The sequence below is a fragment of the Lepisosteus oculatus genome, chromosome 5 (genome assembly GCF_040954835.1).
Source record: "Lepisosteus oculatus isolate fLepOcu1 chromosome 5, fLepOcu1.hap2, whole genome shotgun sequence".
NCBI lineage: Eukaryota > Metazoa > Chordata > Actinopteri > Semionotiformes > Lepisosteidae > Lepisosteus > Lepisosteus oculatus.
Genome location: NC_090700.1, coordinates 13,530,430 through 13,549,208, shown reverse-complemented (window position 1 = coordinate 13,549,208; position 18,779 = coordinate 13,530,430). Strand labels below are relative to the sequence as shown.

The 18,779-nt window shown below is 35.8% G+C and overlaps 1 protein-coding gene and 1 non-coding gene across 2 annotated transcripts; both read right to left on the bottom strand.

Annotated features, from left to right (window-relative positions):
• Positions 1 to 412: 412 nt before the first annotated feature.
• On the bottom strand, positions 413 to 495 carry trnal-caa (transfer RNA leucine (anticodon CAA)). Its single transcript has one exon. It is a non-coding gene; the product is annotated as a tRNA-Leu (tRNA).
• A 6,332-nt stretch (positions 496 to 6,827) lies between these two features.
• tpbgl (trophoblast glycoprotein like) lies at positions 6,828 to 9,178 on the bottom strand. The gene is made up of 2 exons (XM_006628401.3): positions 7,827 to 9,178; positions 6,828 to 6,986 (listed from the first exon to the last, which is right to left on the bottom strand). The coding sequence occupies exons 1-2, from the start codon at positions 8,843 to 8,845 to the stop codon at positions 6,842 to 6,844; spliced, it is 1,164 nt and encodes a 387-aa protein (XP_006628464.3). The 5' UTR covers positions 8,846 to 9,178; the 3' UTR covers positions 6,828 to 6,841.
• Positions 9,179 to 18,779: the final 9,601 nt, after the last annotated feature.

The following is an 18,779-nucleotide window of genomic DNA, read 5'->3' as shown; positions in this document are numbered from 1 at the left end:
AACATTCTAGATAACATGCCATTGAGATTCACTCTTTATATTGCAATAAGCAACATTTTTAAACAAATGCAGCTGCTATAAACTTTCCTGTACTTTTTAACTTTCAAGGTTCTTTTAGGGAATTGAGCTAGCTTGATCCATTCTGCAACAACAATAATAATATTGCTTTATTAGCCCTATACAATTTCTTGCATTAGGAATTCATCTTTCACATACTTGCTTGCTCTCCATGAGACACAGACAGGGAGAGACATTTGGGGTCAGAGCGCAGGGTCAGTCATTGTCGGCACCCCTGGAGCAGCTGGGTTAAGGGCCTTGCTCAGGGGCCCAACAGAGTAGGATTCCTCTGCCAGCTGCAGGATTTGAACCAGCAACCTTCCAGTCACAGAGCCACCACTCCACCTAACATATTTGTTAGAAGTGAGATTTGAACTCACACCTCCAGGGGAGACTGCAACTTGAATGCAGCGCCTTAGACCGCTTGGCCATCCTGACTTTCAAATTGACCTGCATTGGCCAGGAATCGAACCCGGGGACTCTCGCGTGGCAGGCGAGAATTCTACCACTGAACATGTATTAGCTATGCCATACTGTAAATATTAGTTTTGCTCCTTTGTTTACTGTATGTTTGGTTTACACTCCAGACACTTCTGTTCCTTTGAGTCTACTTTGTCTGTTTCACTAAAGTTTTTTTTTGCATAGACTTCAAGATGTGATTTATCATCGATTTCCCTTCTCCTGTTTTCCATTATCATAAACTTCTTACAGGCACATTTCCCCTCTTCCCTCCCTACTTTGAAGAAATAAAGCAGTTCACACCATGTGCTTATTTTAGGATTTGTAGTCTCAATATGAACTAGTGACCCTGGGTATTCTCTCTTTCGCTTTTGACATTTTTTCTGTTAAACACTTCATACAAACCTTAACAGTTGTTAATATTTGGATAGGTTCAAAAGTTATGGATGATAACATTTCCTGGTAAAATCAATTGAAATACCAAAAACCATCATCATCTTATGATTGCTCTAGGCATTTCACAAAATACACTGTAATCCCTAAGTTTATTACAAATAATTATTTATGTAGTATGTATTATTAAAATAAATGATTCTTCAAATATTTCAGGTTTCTTCAGGATCCATAGACACCATCATGATCATGAAGCATGTTCCTAGTTCCTTGTTTTAATTTTGTCTAGGTGGTAATGATCTTGTTTTGATCTGTTTTTGAAAAAATAAATAATGGCTTCACAAAAATATTCCTGCTTCTTTTAAAGTTATGTTGTTTAAATAAATCCCTATTTAATGTAATGGTCAAATGTAGTAGTCATGTTCTACTGGAAACATTATCCAGTCGTACGTATGTACAGTACTATCTTATATTCTGATAAGAGAAAATATACACAATTAGGAATATTCAGCCATGTTTTTGTTATTTTTTAATGTTTATTTAAATATTCATGATATTTCTACATTTTGACTACATTTTTAGGTTGCTTTAAAAACATTATCTTTCATGATTAAATGAATATCAAAGTGAATGTAGGATGAAAGAAATCCTTAAACTACCTCATAAGACAGCTCAATAAATTAGGTTTGAAGTAGGTTTAAAATCCAATTAATGTTCTGAACTACCTGTCTCACTGTTCTTTTACCACAAATTATATGGTAATATCTTTGACAGTCATGCCTAACTGGAGGCTATTATTTTTGTAGTAATTCTGTATGAATACAGTTTTATTATATTTGACTATATTTATTATACTAAACTATAATAAAAAAACATAAGAGTGCAAGCATATACTTTTGCTAATTCTGGCTTATTTAATACTGAAGAGTTAGCTTAATATATTAGTAACTCATACTTCAAATGTGCTTGTAAAATTCCATTTACAGAATAGAATTCTAGATTTTTACCATTCCTCTGGCTCTTACTGACATTCCCACAGGAACACATTCATGTCATTGCTTCCCTGAGGTAATAAAGATTTAACAGGCTTTTCACACCAATTAAGAATGGCCTTGGGCACCATAAGGCTCACAAGTTCCTTAAATCAATCATCTTTAAGCACACTAAGCTCCTTCAGACCTGTCTAAGTCGCTAATGGTTGGGTATCACTAAAAGCACTCAGCAACAGACTCTGATTGCACAGATGTCCCATTGATGACTGAATAGTACAGTACAGGAACAGCATAACCCCACATGGACTACCTGTAGAGAGATTTGTACTCTGACAAAAAGAAGGGGTCATGATGGCAGGGGTGATTGAAGTCTATCATTTACTACTGTAGAATAGAGATGGCAAATGAAAGGAAGTGATGGAAAAAGCAAAAGGGCAGAAGATCTCCCAGGGTACACTGTGAAACGGGACATTCATTCTTTTTGACATTAATTGCATGTGCAGCAAGATATATGACCATATTCGATTATTCATCCGATATCAGAAAGCCAGTTATTCCTGTTAAAAGGCATGGCAACTTGGTCTGGTGCCTCTTCCTGACCAGCAGGGCACAAGGCAGACTATACCCTGGATAGGATGCCAGTTCACTGCTGTTTTTGTAATAATAGAGAAGACAGCGGTGAAAATGAAATATTCTAAAGTGCTGTGTAAATGAATTTCTGCTCCTTCTGAGAGGCTGTGTTTAAATCAAATCTCATTTTGTATTTTTGGTTCCTTAAAACCATGAATCATCACAGTATGTAAATTAGGATTTTGAACTGGATAATATTTACTCTACGCAAATTTTAGATTTTTAGACAACTTGAATAAATGTTTCTACTGAAAAAGTCGTTTTCAGCTAATTCAGACATTAAAGTATTGACTTGTTTTTTTTACCTTCAGTACAAGTTCATTATGATGAACTAATTAGACCACTGTAGTTTTCTCCTGAGGATACAGAATAATGAATGTTGCTGAGCTGTAAACAAAACACCTGTCTTTAGTGCAGACTAATTAATCTCTGTTGAATCTAACAGAGGTCTGTGTGCCATTACAATTTAACACACAGACTGGCAAACTAGGCTATGTCTGATACTAGGCTATCACAAAGGCTTTCCCATAATCTAGATACATCTAGTGGCAATTTTCCATTCTAATCTATTTGATTATTTTCAGATGTTTTAGAAGAAAAAATATTTTTAAACCCCCTTAGCCATCCCAAAATGCTAAGGTTTTGTAAAAAAATTAACCTAACTTGTCTCATAACTACTTTACCATAACATCTTGATATTGTACAGTGCACATTTTTGCTGCAGGGCATGATAATACACTGATCTTTAAAAACTTATGTTCTCACTACATTATCAGGAAAGTTTACTTTCTAGATAAGGATATTTGGTGATATGCAGTTCATAGTTACTAAAGCAACTAAATGGTTTGATAATTGCAAAATATAAAAGAATAATGGAAAACTTAATAAGTTTGATGTAGTTTGTTGGTTATGATGACATAAAGGGGGCTATTACAGAGACACAGAGAAGAAACAGCAGAGCAATAAGAAAATATATACTGTAAGTACAGTAGTACTCAAATCACTGAGATTGTTCTGAGAATTTAAGAGTGCAGTATGGGTCCGATCATAGTTTGAAACTTTGCCCTGCAATTCACAACTTGTAACATATTCTTTGATAGCAATCCCCTTCTCTATATCCTAAGGTGATGACACTTTCTTTCCTGTGCTCTGATAATGACTTATTCCATGTGGGACTCATTAAAGCAAAACAGTATACTGGAAAGACTCTAGAGGGATATAAACTCTGCACCTTCACTAGCAACACAGCAAAACAGTAAACAAAACACACCAGCTAGACTAATGAGCAATAATTGGCAACAAAATAGGAAACATTGCTGTTGTCATGATTAAGACGTGTGCGAACACTCAATTAAAAGATGAATCCTGGCATTTCATCTGTGATAGCAAGGCCCAGAAGGCAATTATTGGTCTATTAGAAGCCATTTGCAAAGACGTAATGTAGTAGCCTTCTATAACAGTTAAGATGTTGCTCCAGATTCAAGCATTGCACTAGGATCACTTGATGAAGATGCAAGTAGCTTTGCTTATAATGAGAAAATAGAAAATGAACTGAAGCTCCAATATACTGTACACTACATGATCACATTCTCTATTACAATACAGTGCATAGAATCTTGCAGTTATAGAGGAGACACAGACCTCTCCCTGCTATATCTCCTGTGATATTGGAGAGAGTAGAACTACAGTATAATAAACAGCATGTTGTTCAAAAAAGTAATTATTGTGCATATATTGTACAGGCATTATTAGGATATATCTTTATTTCAATATGAAATTATCTTTTTTTAGCATTAACTCAAACTGTTCAGAGAATACTATATATTTTATTTTAAGCATTATACTGTATTGCCATAATTTATGCTATACTGTAAAACACTTATAAGATGGATAAATGACACCTGCCATTATTTGATCTGACATTTACTTTCAGTGTGGTGTGGTAATTAGGTATTAGAATACAAGCTGTGCAGATCAGATGCACTATGAGATTGTTTTTTTTGCTTTTATACTCAGCAGTTCCAAATCCCTCACACAAAATCCCTAATCGCAGATATGTTCTGAAATTTTACTTTATGAACAGTTTCCAATTCAATTTTCTTCATTAATCCTTTAAACATATATGTGTGCCAGCCAATTCCATAGATAACAAAAAGAAAATCACACTTTGTGCCCATTTTCAAGTAAACAAGATCCACAAAAAGGCACTTAAATCCTGGGGAATAATTATCACTCTCTGAGCTGGAGACTTGCAGTGTATGTCAGCACCAGCCACAGCACTATAGTTTAATGAAGCTTACAGGGAGGTCTCAGGATCATGCACTCTAGCTTGTTCTCTGCTGCATTACCCTCTCATCCTTTCCCACTCCCCTCCCCGTTCTCCCCTCCTCCTTTCTCACACTCTCTCACAGTCTTTCTGCCTTTTATAAACATACAGCGCAATACACTTATACAAAGCTGGTTAACTATATATATTTAGGCTGCAAGAAATTAATAATTAATTCTTATTAAATTAATAATGCATCATTATTATTATTATTATTATTATTATTATTAATAATAATAATAATAATAATAATAATAATAATAATAATAATATTAATATTATTATTAGCAAAAGCAGCAGGAACAGTTACAGTTGCAGCAGTTGTAGTAATCTAATTGTGTCACTTGGGGTTTCATTGCAATGATTTAAGTGCACTTTTTTTTCAGTTTAACTATATGCGCTGCCATCTGCTGTTGAAATTAAGAACACGCATCTCATTTCCAAACTAGATTCCTGCTCCCTGATTTTACCAGTGGAATTTGGTTTTATCACATGCTGCTCATCTATCAGAATTGAGTTTTGGAACTGAATTGCCTGTTATAAAATACGATCAACATACAATAACAGATTTCAATATTAGAACACTTCTATTGAAACAAAAAAAAATAGCCCTGGTCTTTGACCTTGGAAAGGTAAAGCTCTCTGTTGTTGTAAATATGTAACACATATTCTAAGTGTATGTATGTGATTATTAGGCCTCTATATTAGATTAATTGAATAATTCCTCCCTGATCTCGTTTCTCCACACATTGGTTTTGTTTTTTATATCGGAGGAGTCCATTTACTTTCTGTCTTTGTGTAATTAAATTTTAATTCAATTTTCCACATTAGTGTCTATTTTTGACCAATGATATCCTGGTTCTTTACATTGTTACCTTTCCTTGGAAAATTGTGGCTTCTTAGAACTTTTAGAACATTGAACTTCAAAAAGTGGTCTATAGTTTAATAACCTCATCAAGTGCAATTTCTTTCTGAAATGTAATAATCCCTCTTATAGGTGAAAGTTAGAGTTATAATACTGCATCTGTCCTGCACTTATTGAAATCTGAATTGCTTCAAAACTTTGAGATGGTTGCTGTGAAAACTGTTTAAGGACCACAGGTCTTCATTCTCCCCATTTAATAGAGGGGATTGTAGCTATGAATTTGTTTCCAAATTGATTGGTTTTAAAATGACTGGGTATTCTAATGACAGTAGTGTTACCACCCTTCCGACATGATCTCATCAGATCTTAAGAACATGTAAGTAAAGACCTCTCTTAGGGAAGATTTCTGTACAGGACATAAATAGTCCCATCCAGACAGTAAAGCTGTGACCAAAACCACACAATGTACCAAAAAGACTTCTGGTTTTTGCATAAATCCCAGTGGGAATTTGTGTGCTATTTTCAACCCACACCTCATCCTTAGTCATCTGGAAATCTAAAAAAAAAATGTTGAAATAATGTGTTGATCGTTGTGTTGTCTGAGTAAATCTTTTCAGAGTGCACTAACAGGGCATGTGGGTATTACTAACATTCAGATCTGCTTTTACATCCAATTAAGAAAACAAAAATGACACAACAAGCAATTTAATAACCACCAAGGAGTGGTTATTAAATCTAAACATATGCACCAAGGAGTGGTTATTACATTTTCCCTTGAACAATTTCAGGTCATTTAGGTGCTTTACAATATCTAGGTGTTAAGGAATGTCTCTGTCTCAGTTCTGACTTCCAAGAGAGATTATGATTAAATGATTATGTTGAATGTATAATTGATTATGTTCTGTAGTATTATTCTCAGGAGAGCACACTTCTAATAATAATAATAATAATAATAATAATAATAATAATAATAATAATAATAATACATTGCTTACACTAACAGTATATAGCGCTTTTCTGGATATTAGTGGCACACAGGTAATTACAATTAGGAGCAAGCCTGTTCCTTTCACAGTGAAAGTTTGTCTTCACAATATTCTTATTTAGAAGCAATTTTAATTATTTCATTTTGAATTCAATCCAGACATGTGAATTCCAGCAGCACCATGTCACATTTACTGTTCTGTATATACAGTAGTCCAGCCCTGAAAAACTTACTGCCCCATTTAGTATCTCACATTCAATTGTTCCTGAGGCTGACAAACTGGAAAACAAAATAAAGACCATACATTAAAAACAAACAAACAAACAAACAAACAAACATTTTCAATTTTTTTAAACCATTTTTTTTTCTAGAACTTGTACGCTTTTTCCACTGTGGGGGTGTTTTTTTCTTTAATAAATCAACCAGCATTATTTATAAAAAAGGTTTTATTCAGATTGCAGCAAGCAATATCATCCTCATCACCACCATAGAAATAACCCCTTTTTATCATCTGTAGTACAGATTATTCTTTTTCATTTGAACACTCAGATCTTCTACATCTATGTTCTATGTACTTTATTAATGTTTCCCAGATACTGTACATCATCTTTATACTGATACAGTACTTAGATTATTCACTAAGCAAATATACATATTTTAAACAAAAACGTTTCTTCAAAATAAAAAAAACAGCAGAAGTGTATTTCAGAAGAAACTTTTTTCACGTGCTGACTTAAAACTTTTAAACTTTGGCTTAAGAGATGCTCTATTGCTATAGACTATACTTTTTTCTTCTAATCCGGAAAAACTACAGGGTTATAACCATACATTTTGTTAGAATCAATTATTCAATATTTGCTTTTCTTTATAAGCAGTAAACAAGTTAAAGAAAATAACACAGTACATTTACTTGGGTGCTTTGTATTTGTAACAAAGTTTCTTTCGGTACACTCTTGCTACCATTAATACTATTGCAGGTTAGGAAAATCCTAAATTGAAATAATCCATTTTAGTTCACCTGGTCTTTAGTATGCATTCAGTTCAACAAACGGATGAACCAACAAAACACATCGTTAAACAGCTACATTTGCAAGCCTTGGGTCGGAATCTTGCTCATACCTATAGTGGTACACTTCCATTTGATCACGACAAGCTTCTCTTATGTTGTTTAGCCATCTTTTAATGCCTTCCCTATTCAAGTACAAAACCATAAGAAAAATTACTCCTATCAGTGCTAAAACAATGCCAAGGAACACGTAAGAGACAGTTTCCAAATCCGGATTTCTACAATCGACCTCTTCTTTTTTAAGCCTCATCACTAGTGTCCCCTTCACACTTTCCGGTTCAGAGCACCTTAAGCGGCTAGCGTCTGGGCACTGTGATGAGTTTTTCACCCACAAATACAAACTCTCAAGCGTACAGTCGCACACAAAAGGGTTAAATTCCAAGTAGACGTGCATTTTCTTATTCTCTAACCATTTGTTCACTACTTCTCTTTCCACAGATTGAATAGAGTTGTTGGTTAGAATCAGGACTTCCAAGTTAAACGAGTCAAAAATCAAGGGTGGGATGCTTTTAATGTGATTTGCCGATAACTCCAGTCTTTTAAGCTTGCCTAAACTGTCCGATGCCAGCGCACTTGACAACTGGATCACCGCAGATTTTGTAAGACACGAATTCAGGCTAAGATTTCGAAGCTCACGCAAGCCGCGGAAAGCATCGCTGGAAATGTAAGTTAAGTGGTTCTTGCTTAAATCCAATGCTTTTAGATTAGGGAGTCTTTCAAATGCAGATGCTTCAATATTCTGTATGTTATTGTCAGAAAGTGAAAGTGTCGATAGAAGTTCAAGTGATGTCCCATTTGTTGTAAAGGCGTTCCCAATTAAGGTTGTAATATTGTTACCAGACACAGTCAAAGTTTGAACCCACAAGGGAAAATCGCTTGGTACGTCTTCCATATTTACGTTAAGGCAGGTGACAGTTTCTGTGTTTTCAAAGCATGCACAGGAAAAAGGGCACAAATTGTCTGCGTTTGCCAGCAATAACAGCATGGACATTATTAAAGTCAAGAAGAAACGCGGTTGCTTGGAAATATGAAAAGCGTCATAGCAAATCTTCCGAATCTTTAGCCTTTCCATTTTTCAGTTACACAGTACTGTACGTACAACCCCCTTCTGAGCAAATAAAACCCAAACAACTTGCAATCTTACACCAAAATAAGATTATCAGATGCTTATGCTCTGCATATTTTAGTCTCACCCTTTTCAGCTAACGCCCGAAGAAGTTTCACGCTTCCTCTGTTATTTAAAAGTAACGGATTCAGCGATCAAGGATGCCTTCTAGCTTTTCCAAAGCTCATTCTTTTTGATTTTGATATCTCAAGCAGATCTGCCTGCTAGGATGCAATCAGTCGCTGTCCACAAGCACTCGCATGACTGAAGCAAAGCAAAGCCTCGCCCCCTTTATGATGAAAAACTGGAGCAGAATTTGTTTCCAGAATGTGATCCCCCCCACTTTAGGCTAGTGGGTAAAGAATGAAGGCTAATATTAACCACATGAGACAATTTTGCCTGTTCTGGGATTTTAAAAAAAAATGTAATTTTGTTCGTAATAAAAAATGTTTGAACTTTCACATACTACATCTAATCAGAGAATTTACACTCTTTACACTTTTAAAAGTGTAAAGTGTTAAAATTGTCATCCAGATCTAAGAGTGACCTAAAATCTTAACTGTGTCTTGTTTAATACAGTATATTAAATCAGTTTATTACATATGTAAATTGTGTAAAGGTTTACAGTACCTAATAATGACTTACTAATGAATATTAAGTGCTATAAAGACATTATGTATTGTTTACAACATATTTCAAAATATAGAATGACTAGGAATATTTATGAAGAATTATGAATATGTATCTTATATTGAGGGTTTACTGTACTATACAATTATTTTTTCCTTCACTATTTTTTCTTTGAATTTCTTTGAATTTTCTAACAGCACTGTTGTGCCAAACGTTGTATAGAGATGCTGACTCAGTGCATATAGGGAAAACTGTTGTCAAACCTGTTAAAATGACCCAAAGTGTCAAATGAACAGCAATCAGGCTCTGGTTTTCACTACACAACACCAGTTTCTATGAAATGTTAGCAGAAAAATGTATTTAAATCAGTAAAACAGATGGTTTAAGAAGAGATTGTGCTGATAACAAGAGTACAATTTCCTTCAGTGACCATTTTGTATTGTGAAAATTTGAGTAGGTCTAATTAATCCAATTAATTTTCAAATTAGCCCCAGTTGTGGAGTGTACAAAAGTGTAAAGTTATGGATTAGGGCATCAAAACTTCAAGTCTACCTCCAGTCATCAAAGTACAAAACCAGTTCTTTGAGGGGTTTTACTGGAAAAAGAGGACTCCCAAGACTGGGCTTGTACTCTAATTTATGAATATAAGGTGAAGCATAATTTTGATTTAAATGCACGACAATTTCAAGGTGAAGTCAATGCAGTTTTATAAAGTACGAAATGAAAGAGTAATTACATACAATAAGTCAAACCAAGCTTGCCACAGCAGATATTGTGTCTCATTTTTATTTCATAACAAACAATCATCAACTGCAGTGTATCTGGCAAATAGTGTTAAACTGCCAGCTCTGCCCCTGAGTGGAAATTACTCATCAGGGCATGGATCAAGTATCATGTCAGGCTAAATTATACTTTGCAGAAGTAATGTGGTCCACACTGTGAAATTTAATTAAGCCAAGATCTGGTGTTCCAGCAAGAAATGGAAATGTTATTTGTCATTAAGATTTAAGGACTCTGAATGCAATATGAGTCTGATAATTTTTCAGCTAATTTTAGATAACTCAATGGTGTAGCACTCCCTAATAATCTGGTAATATCTACAGCTGGAAATATTTATATTAAGTTAAGGGTAGTTTACAAAAAAACACATTTTATGTCAAACAATAGTGGAGAACAAACACTTACATACTGTAGACACCAGTCCAGTTGAACTTAATGATGTTAACTGCAATAGATAACCAGTGCTGATTTTATCTGCGCCTACTACAACATTGAAAAGTACTTTTTTAGTCCTACATTTACTATTTTGTCTTATTTATTTAAGATTATACTCAACATAATATATTATTTTGGTCCATTTCTTCTTTCCTATATAAGGATGTGTGGACAAATATTTAAATGGAGGACAGTCAAACCTATTTTATTTTTGAGAGAGAGAGGAAAAAAAACAGTTTTAATCCAGAAAATGAAATTCAGGGTTTGAAGAAAAAATTATAACAAATGTCAAAATAATAAAAAAAGAGTCTATGGGGGTATAGGGATTCCTGATACAGGGATGGAGCACATGGAAGTGGTCTGGACAGGACACCAGTTATTTTGCAGGGATAATTCAGAGACACCAGTTATCTTGTCTTTGAAAGGTGGAAGGAAATCTTGCAAACCAAGATTCCAAGGAGAACATGCAAACTCCACACTGAGGACACCAATGTTTACAATATCACCCAGGATGATACAAGAGCTGTGAGGAAATGGTGTGAGCCATTGATGGAAGTAGTGATGCCACCATACCACCTGCTACCACAACACAATCTAAAAACTATCCTCTCTGTGAAGACATCCCATATAACTTCAAAATGAAAGGATTTTAGATTCGTTTTCAAGGACTTTCTTTTTAGCATTCCCAATGTTAGCTAGAAGGGGTCAGCACACATATGGTGATCTCCAAGTAAAGACTCTATCCACATTAAACTTACAGTAGGTCAATTTGGAATAAATAACAGATACACATAATGATCTTAGGCCATTAATTCAGCACATGCACAATAATATCTTCTGTAGACAATAAGGCCACAGCTCATGAAACACCTAGGATTTTATTATGATTCCAAACTTCATAAAAGATCATTATGTAATGTTTGGCCTGAACTTCATTTGTCTTCATACGTAAGCCACTTGACATGATTCCATGACTGTGAGTAATCTTTATTCTGCTGACAAATGCCCCCGGGAAGTGTGTGACATTTTGGAGCAGATGGACATCGGAAATTACATTCTGTGTTAGCATTTAAATATGTTTGTGCCATTCAAAGCATCCCCACAGTTTATTGGTGTGATGGAGGGAGAGGTGACTCAAGATTATCACTGTGTAGGGGATTAGAGCTGCGGAGCCGGACACAGTCGGACTGAGGGAGTATAACAGGAGGAGTATGAGAGAGCAGCCAGCTGAAAGTGATGCAGTTCACGTCTCAGCTCCAGGTGGGAGGGAGAGAGTGAAGGCTGCACAGCCTGAACTACACCAGCTGCTACTGCTGGTTTGGGCTGGCTGGCAGGCCTGTGGGATTCAGCAAGCTGAGAGGCAGTTTGAAAGGATATAGCAACTGCTATGCTGTATTGAATTATATTAGAGGTCCTAGACAGACAGACTGAGTGGGTTTTCTATTTTCCTAGCTGGTGAAGAATTGCACTGAGTGTTTAGAACAACCAAAAAAAACCGGCATTATTACCATTAGATTACTTTAGTGTAGATGTGCCAACACCAGATTACAGTATTCTTGTTTGTAAAATAAAGCTCTTTATATTATATGTAACTAACTACAGTAGAGAGCAGTTTACAGTATTATTAATATTGAAGTGTATCCAAATAAAGACAAATATTCACCTTTGAAGTATATCAATTACACTAGTTTATATTCTTCTGTCTTGACTTATGGCCGTGCTAAATGCAGGCAAATGTTAGGTTTATCAGAGACACTATTAATCATAGGACTTTAAACTGTGTTGTTGGCGAAGTATTTTCAAATAAGAAATAAACAATCTCTGAGCTAATAATAGAAATAAGAATGCAACTATAAACATTTCTGTCGCCAAATTGAAGAAAAGCACAACTGGGCAGGAATGTCTGAAAAACATTCGTTGACATTTCCTGTCTCCTCTCCAAGACTATCACACATGTATACTTAAAATACACTAATTCCCGGACTTCAGAGAAGGTCTTCTGTAAGCTCTTCATAGCTATAAACAAGTAAGATAAAGAGGTAGAGATAAGTTTTTTTGCTGCAAGGATATTGATATTTTAAAGTTTTATGTTGTTGATTTGAGAAAACTCTTCCAATCTCTCAAACAATTCAGACATGAAGTTTACAGAAACTGACACAATCTCCGAGTGAATTCTTTCAACTTTACAGTACAGTAAGTCATCCATTACAAGGACCAGAAAGAAACATCGCAAAACATTGTTACTAGTTTCTGCAGTTTTCCGTGTTTTGTGAAGGATTAAAATGGGAAATGTATCGTGGATTCGGTCACATGGTCACATTAAATTTGTTTACTGGGATTCCTACGAATTAAACATGAATTCAATTAGCTGTAAGAGCAATTCCCAGTCCTGGTCTTGGAGAACCCCACATGTTCCACTTTTATGCTCCAGCTGTGCTCTCATTAACAAAATTAAACCCTTAGCCTGACGTATTAACGGAATCTATGCTCCTTTTTATTTACGGCTCTTAATTATGTTGATGCTTGCCTTGCATCTATCTATTTCATAAACAAGATAATATCTTCAGCTTCTGCAGAAAATCAAGGCTTTTGCAGTCCATTGTTTAATAAAGCAAAGACGTCAGCTGGAACAAAAACCAGGGGGAGCATGTGCTCCAGGACAAGGATTGGGAACTCTTTCACTATTCTTGTAGCTATAGGTGACTAGGAAGTATCTGTAAGAATTTAGATAAAGATTTCCAGCTTCAAAGCAAAAGGGAAATTTGCTGAGATGTACAGTAGGGGTCCAGATTTTGTGATCTAAGGAATCATGAAGTTTACCTTAGTTAAATTAAGTGCAGGGTAAATAATTAAGTCTCAATCAACAGTCCAGAAAGACACTTATAAGATCAGATTAAGACGAGAAAAAACAAAAACTGAAAAAAGACCACGAGAGAGGAGATCGGCAAGACGGAACCTGAAGCTTGTGCCAGGTGAGAGTTCCTTCGTAATGATCATCTGAAAAAAAAAAAATCAGATTGGAGCTAAGTACAGTATTTGAACCTTGCTCAAGAGAGGTTGCTATGATGTGTTTTTAGTGAACCTGGATTTCCTTATGTGAAGAATATCTCAAATAAAAATGGCCTTTCCTGCTTTTTGGGTGCATTTTTAGAATAGGAAGATAGGCTCCCATTTATTTCATAGCAGAGAGACATTTAACTGCAGATTGTATTGCATTTAGTTTATAAGGCATCTTGTCTCTTATTTTGGCCTCTATAGGCATAAAAGTTGAATACTTGGTAGTAGTCTGGGGTTTTCTAGGTTTTCTATGTGGTCTAGACATATGTCTCTGAAATCCTTTGTCGGTAAACTTGTAATGTACAGTACATTACAAGTTTAATGTCTATAAATTGGTTTCATTACTCTGCTCTCCTCCCCACTGATCGCTGATGTGTGGTGAGCGTTCAGGCGCACTATGGCTGCCGTCGCATCATCCAGGTGGATGCTGCACATTGGTGGTGGTGGAAGGGAGTCCCCATTACCTGTAAAGCGCTTTGAGTGGAGTGTCCAGAAAAGTGCTATATAAGTGTAAGCAATTATTATTATTACATAAGGAAACTTGTGTGTTGTATGTTTATGTGGTGTGTTTAGTGTTTTATTGTCATCGTTTATTTGTTTAACCAAGTGTCTGAACACAATAGTCTGAAATATGATCTTTTCACCAAAGCTGTGTCAGAGAAAGAATTCACATCCCTAACTATGCCGACAATGCATACCGCTCAGGGATAAATTCTTTGAGAAATGCTGACAAGTTGGTCAATTCCTGTTATCCAGCATTCTTGTGACCCCACATTTGTAACACTATACTGCACTGAACCTTGGGAGTACCATGATCTTTCCTAAAGAAAGTACAAAGTACAAAGGAGACATGACAAAGGAATGACATAACCTTTATAAAATATGGGGTTAATAGGGTTTATATAGAGTTTCTAAGCTTTATATCATTTGTAGGGTTTCACAGGGTTAAGAGAAAGTGTGAAAAACTAGAAAACAAAACTTTGAAATTCTAGCTGAAGATCACTCATGGTGGAGGCTAGGAGATGAGGAAAACAAGTGCCATGTCAGTCATTAACACAAACACTCCTCCTTGTACCCCCTGATAAGGGAAGAAACAATGACACAGCAGAAGAAGGATGGATTTATTGCACAGCAAAGACTGTGTGAGTGCTGCCCTTATCAGCTACAGCTGACAGAATCATCACAGGAAGACATCTGTAAAGTGCTTTTGGTTAGGTTATCATCAAGCTCTCAGCACCTTGGATGTGAGCGTGCTTCTGGCAGGCTTCCTGGAGCCAGTTTTATTGCAGGAAGATAAAATATATCTGCAACAATACCATTATTTTACGTGCATGCTGTCTCTCTGCGGCACTGAAACCAGTAATTGATTCGAAGAGAGCCCTCCATCTGAAGCGATGAAACCTTTTCAATTCAATATGCTTTGTGATACAGTATGTTATCAAATCTGCATTGCTTTTTTAGAAGCATTAGCTATGGGTAATAAACCTTGGACTTTTTTCCCCCAATCAATTAAATTTATAATTTGGCCAGTCCTCAGCTTACTGTAATACATGACAGAAATAAAGCTGATTTGGTGCTTTAAGATATAAGTTTCAAAATAGTAAGACAGCATATGCCCACTGCTCTTGATAGACCTAAAGGTTTCCATTCTATTATTCTTGCTATCTTATAAAATGTGAAAGTTATTTCTTTTCAAATACTACTCTTTATACAACCAGGATAATTTTACTGGATTATTTATGCATAATGTATTTTCACATATCTATACACCACTTGTGAATTCTCATATTGTGTATGAATAGGAGTACAGTACAGTATATGCATTTCATACACCATACACCTTAATGTAAGATGTTCAAGAAACAAACATATGATGAGTATTCTAAGGTCTTTGCTTTAATCTTTGTTAGTTCAAAATACTTGCTAGGATACTCAAACACCATTTCAGATTTCAGTATAAAATGATCAACTGTCAGTAAAGCCCTGTATTGGACTGACAGACATGACTTACAGTATTCTGTCTCTTTACATTAATGTAATTGTACAGAAGTCAGGAGTGATTTGGTGGAAGGTTGCTGCTCAGAGGTTTCTAAATATGACATCCTTTCAGAGTTGTTCTAGCAAATGACAAACATTGCATAAAGCACCGAATACCACTGTTTTTTTGACAAAACCTGTGTTACATACCCACGTTGAATGTTCACCCAAACAAATGTGCTGTTAACAAAGTGAAGACATCATGTGAAGAATATAAAACATTTTTAAATGTATACAAAATTGCCTTAACAGTTAATAAATACTATCATCTCTCATACTTTGATAAGTTTCGAGTCCAACTAACAAAAACAACTGGTGAATATAGTGTTTAAGGTCTGCAATATACAAACTAAGTCAAACAGTTCTGATTGTTTACTCAGCGAAACACATAACAAAACTAGCAGGTGTGTGCTAAATTATTGAGTTTATTTATAATTTAATTAACTGTAGCGAAGCTGCGGTTGGAAGCATAGGTGAGTCATCAAGGGCTGGAGCCATTGTATTAAGGAGAGCCACATTCTTTTGATTCTCACCAGGAAATCATGGAATTGGCTGCACCTGGTGATTTTAGCTCTTTATATAAGCAGTTCCTGAGGCAGTCAAAGGTTGCCTTTGCCTTTTCCACAGGGCCTTTCCACAGAGCCCTCAGGGTTATGAAGCAGTGAATGTACTTCGATTAGGATAGCAGCCTCGGTCGTTTTCCGGGTCGGGACGCCAGTAAGTGAAAAGACGGTTAATGCGCGCACCTGGCCAACCGGAATCGACCGAGAGGGGTTATTGCCACTGCTATCTGGGTTGAGACGCTTACTAGTTATGGAAAGATAAGGTTACGGTTCATGTGGAGACCACCTGGCCGTGCTACCCAATAAAAGGGGGCCTCTCCACAATACCAAAACAAAATCGAAAAGGATAGTGTAATTTTTTAATCTGATTGATTTTCAGTTTTCCTGTACTTGTAATGGTAACATTGATTTAATTAAGAAGGAAAAGGGTGAAGTATACATTTCCCAAGTTGCAATCAATTTTACTCTAATAAAGAATCATTCTTGTCATGGTTCTTATGGGTTCTGTTTCCCCTATGAAAATAGTTCTTAGTCATAAGAGAGCAATGTTTTACACCTTTTTATATTTTTATTACTTTATAACAAAGTTGTATTTATAATGCTTTGATCTTCATATTTAGATGCTATATGAGCCATGCTTTGTAATGGGAAATGTAGATTTAATAAGAGGAGAAACTGATCAGCATATGGCTTATTTTGGAATTTGCTTTAATTTTTGATTGATACTCAGCTTTTTAATTTTGAGGTATCTTGTATGTTGTATTGAGTGTAGTGAATCTGGAACTAAAAACACTTCAAGACAAATCATTTTGTGAATTTGACCCCAAGGCTTTCCTCAGGAGCATGTGTCACAAGAAGGAAGGATTTGTAACAGTTAGTGTGCCATTAGTATGACTTCTAGGACCATTTTCTGGCAGGTGGATTCTAATGGACAAATAGGATTGCTGTTCATGCACTGACCCAAGTGTAAAAGGTGAAGGACTCTGAAACAATTAAGAGAATGAAATATGTTTGACACAGCTGCCGTTTTAATGGAACATTTGTCTGTGTGCTTCCCATGAGTTGCAAAGGACAAAGGAGTAATGTGTGACCAATTGTCCAAGTTTCTTTCTCTTTCGGTACTGCTGAAGGTGCAGTTCTTGTTTTCAGAATGTTATAAAATATTACATCACAATCCCAGCCCTGTGTGGCCTTGTGGAAAAATGTTTGCTCATGGATTTTAATGTACAGTATCTCTGAGCAGTAAGGTTGCCCTCACCCTACACCACGAGTGTTCTTGTGTTTAAAGCAATTCCTCCCCACATCTTCATTAAGACCCTACTGATTTCATGAACATGAAAAAAATATAAACGACCAAGAAATCATCACCTTGAAATCCGATCTTTTTTTTACTACATTGAAAATGAATCAATTCATACTGTATATTGGTAACATGTTTATCATTTTATCAGACTAATAGTTTAACCTATAAAAATAACTTGAACCCAGTTCTTTGTTGCTCACAGCTAGTTCTCTTCCTGCTTTGCTGATTGCACTTACCTATACCTTTACTCTCTACCCTGGTGTTCCCCAGAACTCTGTCTCAGGGGGCACAGTAGGTTCTCTACTATTTTCTCCTTAGCAGGTGGGTATAAGTCCTCTGATCTGACACCACTTTTTATAAGATTTTTATGTTGTTGATGCTCCTTTTCTATCTCTACCTGTTTCATAGCCATCTACTTCTGGAAGCTCTCCCATCATAATAAACACAACCCTTCAACATCTGACTTCCTCTTTCCCTTTTCTCATCCTCCCCTTCTGTCAACTTCTCTCCTGCAGCTCCTAGCTTCCTTGTGTTTCTTGTGTTGCTCTGGCCACCTTCCAGCACCTTTTCAAAAGCCATGTGATAAGAGAGTACCTGTGATCTGTCATGTCTCCACTACTATACCTCCTTCTATATCTCTTACACTATATTGCACAATTACTTCAACTGATCTTTATCCATTAACAACAGCAACAATAATAACCCCAAGGCAGGTGCTTATTCACTATCACTGGAAATTTGCCTTATATACTGTACCTGTATTGCAGGAATTTGTCCTGTCTCACAAATATAAGTAAAATTAACTCAAAATGATCATTGAAAATGTTCAACATTTATCACTTTATCGAAATGCATGCAGTTTGCTGGTGCTACAGATTAGGATATCATTGGATGGCTGAATTCTCCCAGCTATTAAAATTAGATTGGTGCTGCCTATAATTTCTCCACTGACCCAGAGGGTGGCTGAGTCTCAACATAAAATTTTCATTTCATAGACAGGGAATAGCTAAATCTATCTTTGTAGAATGCTCTGTGCTCAAATTCAAACACTAACCGCAGGAAATACGAAACCCATATATTTTTCAATATGACTTCA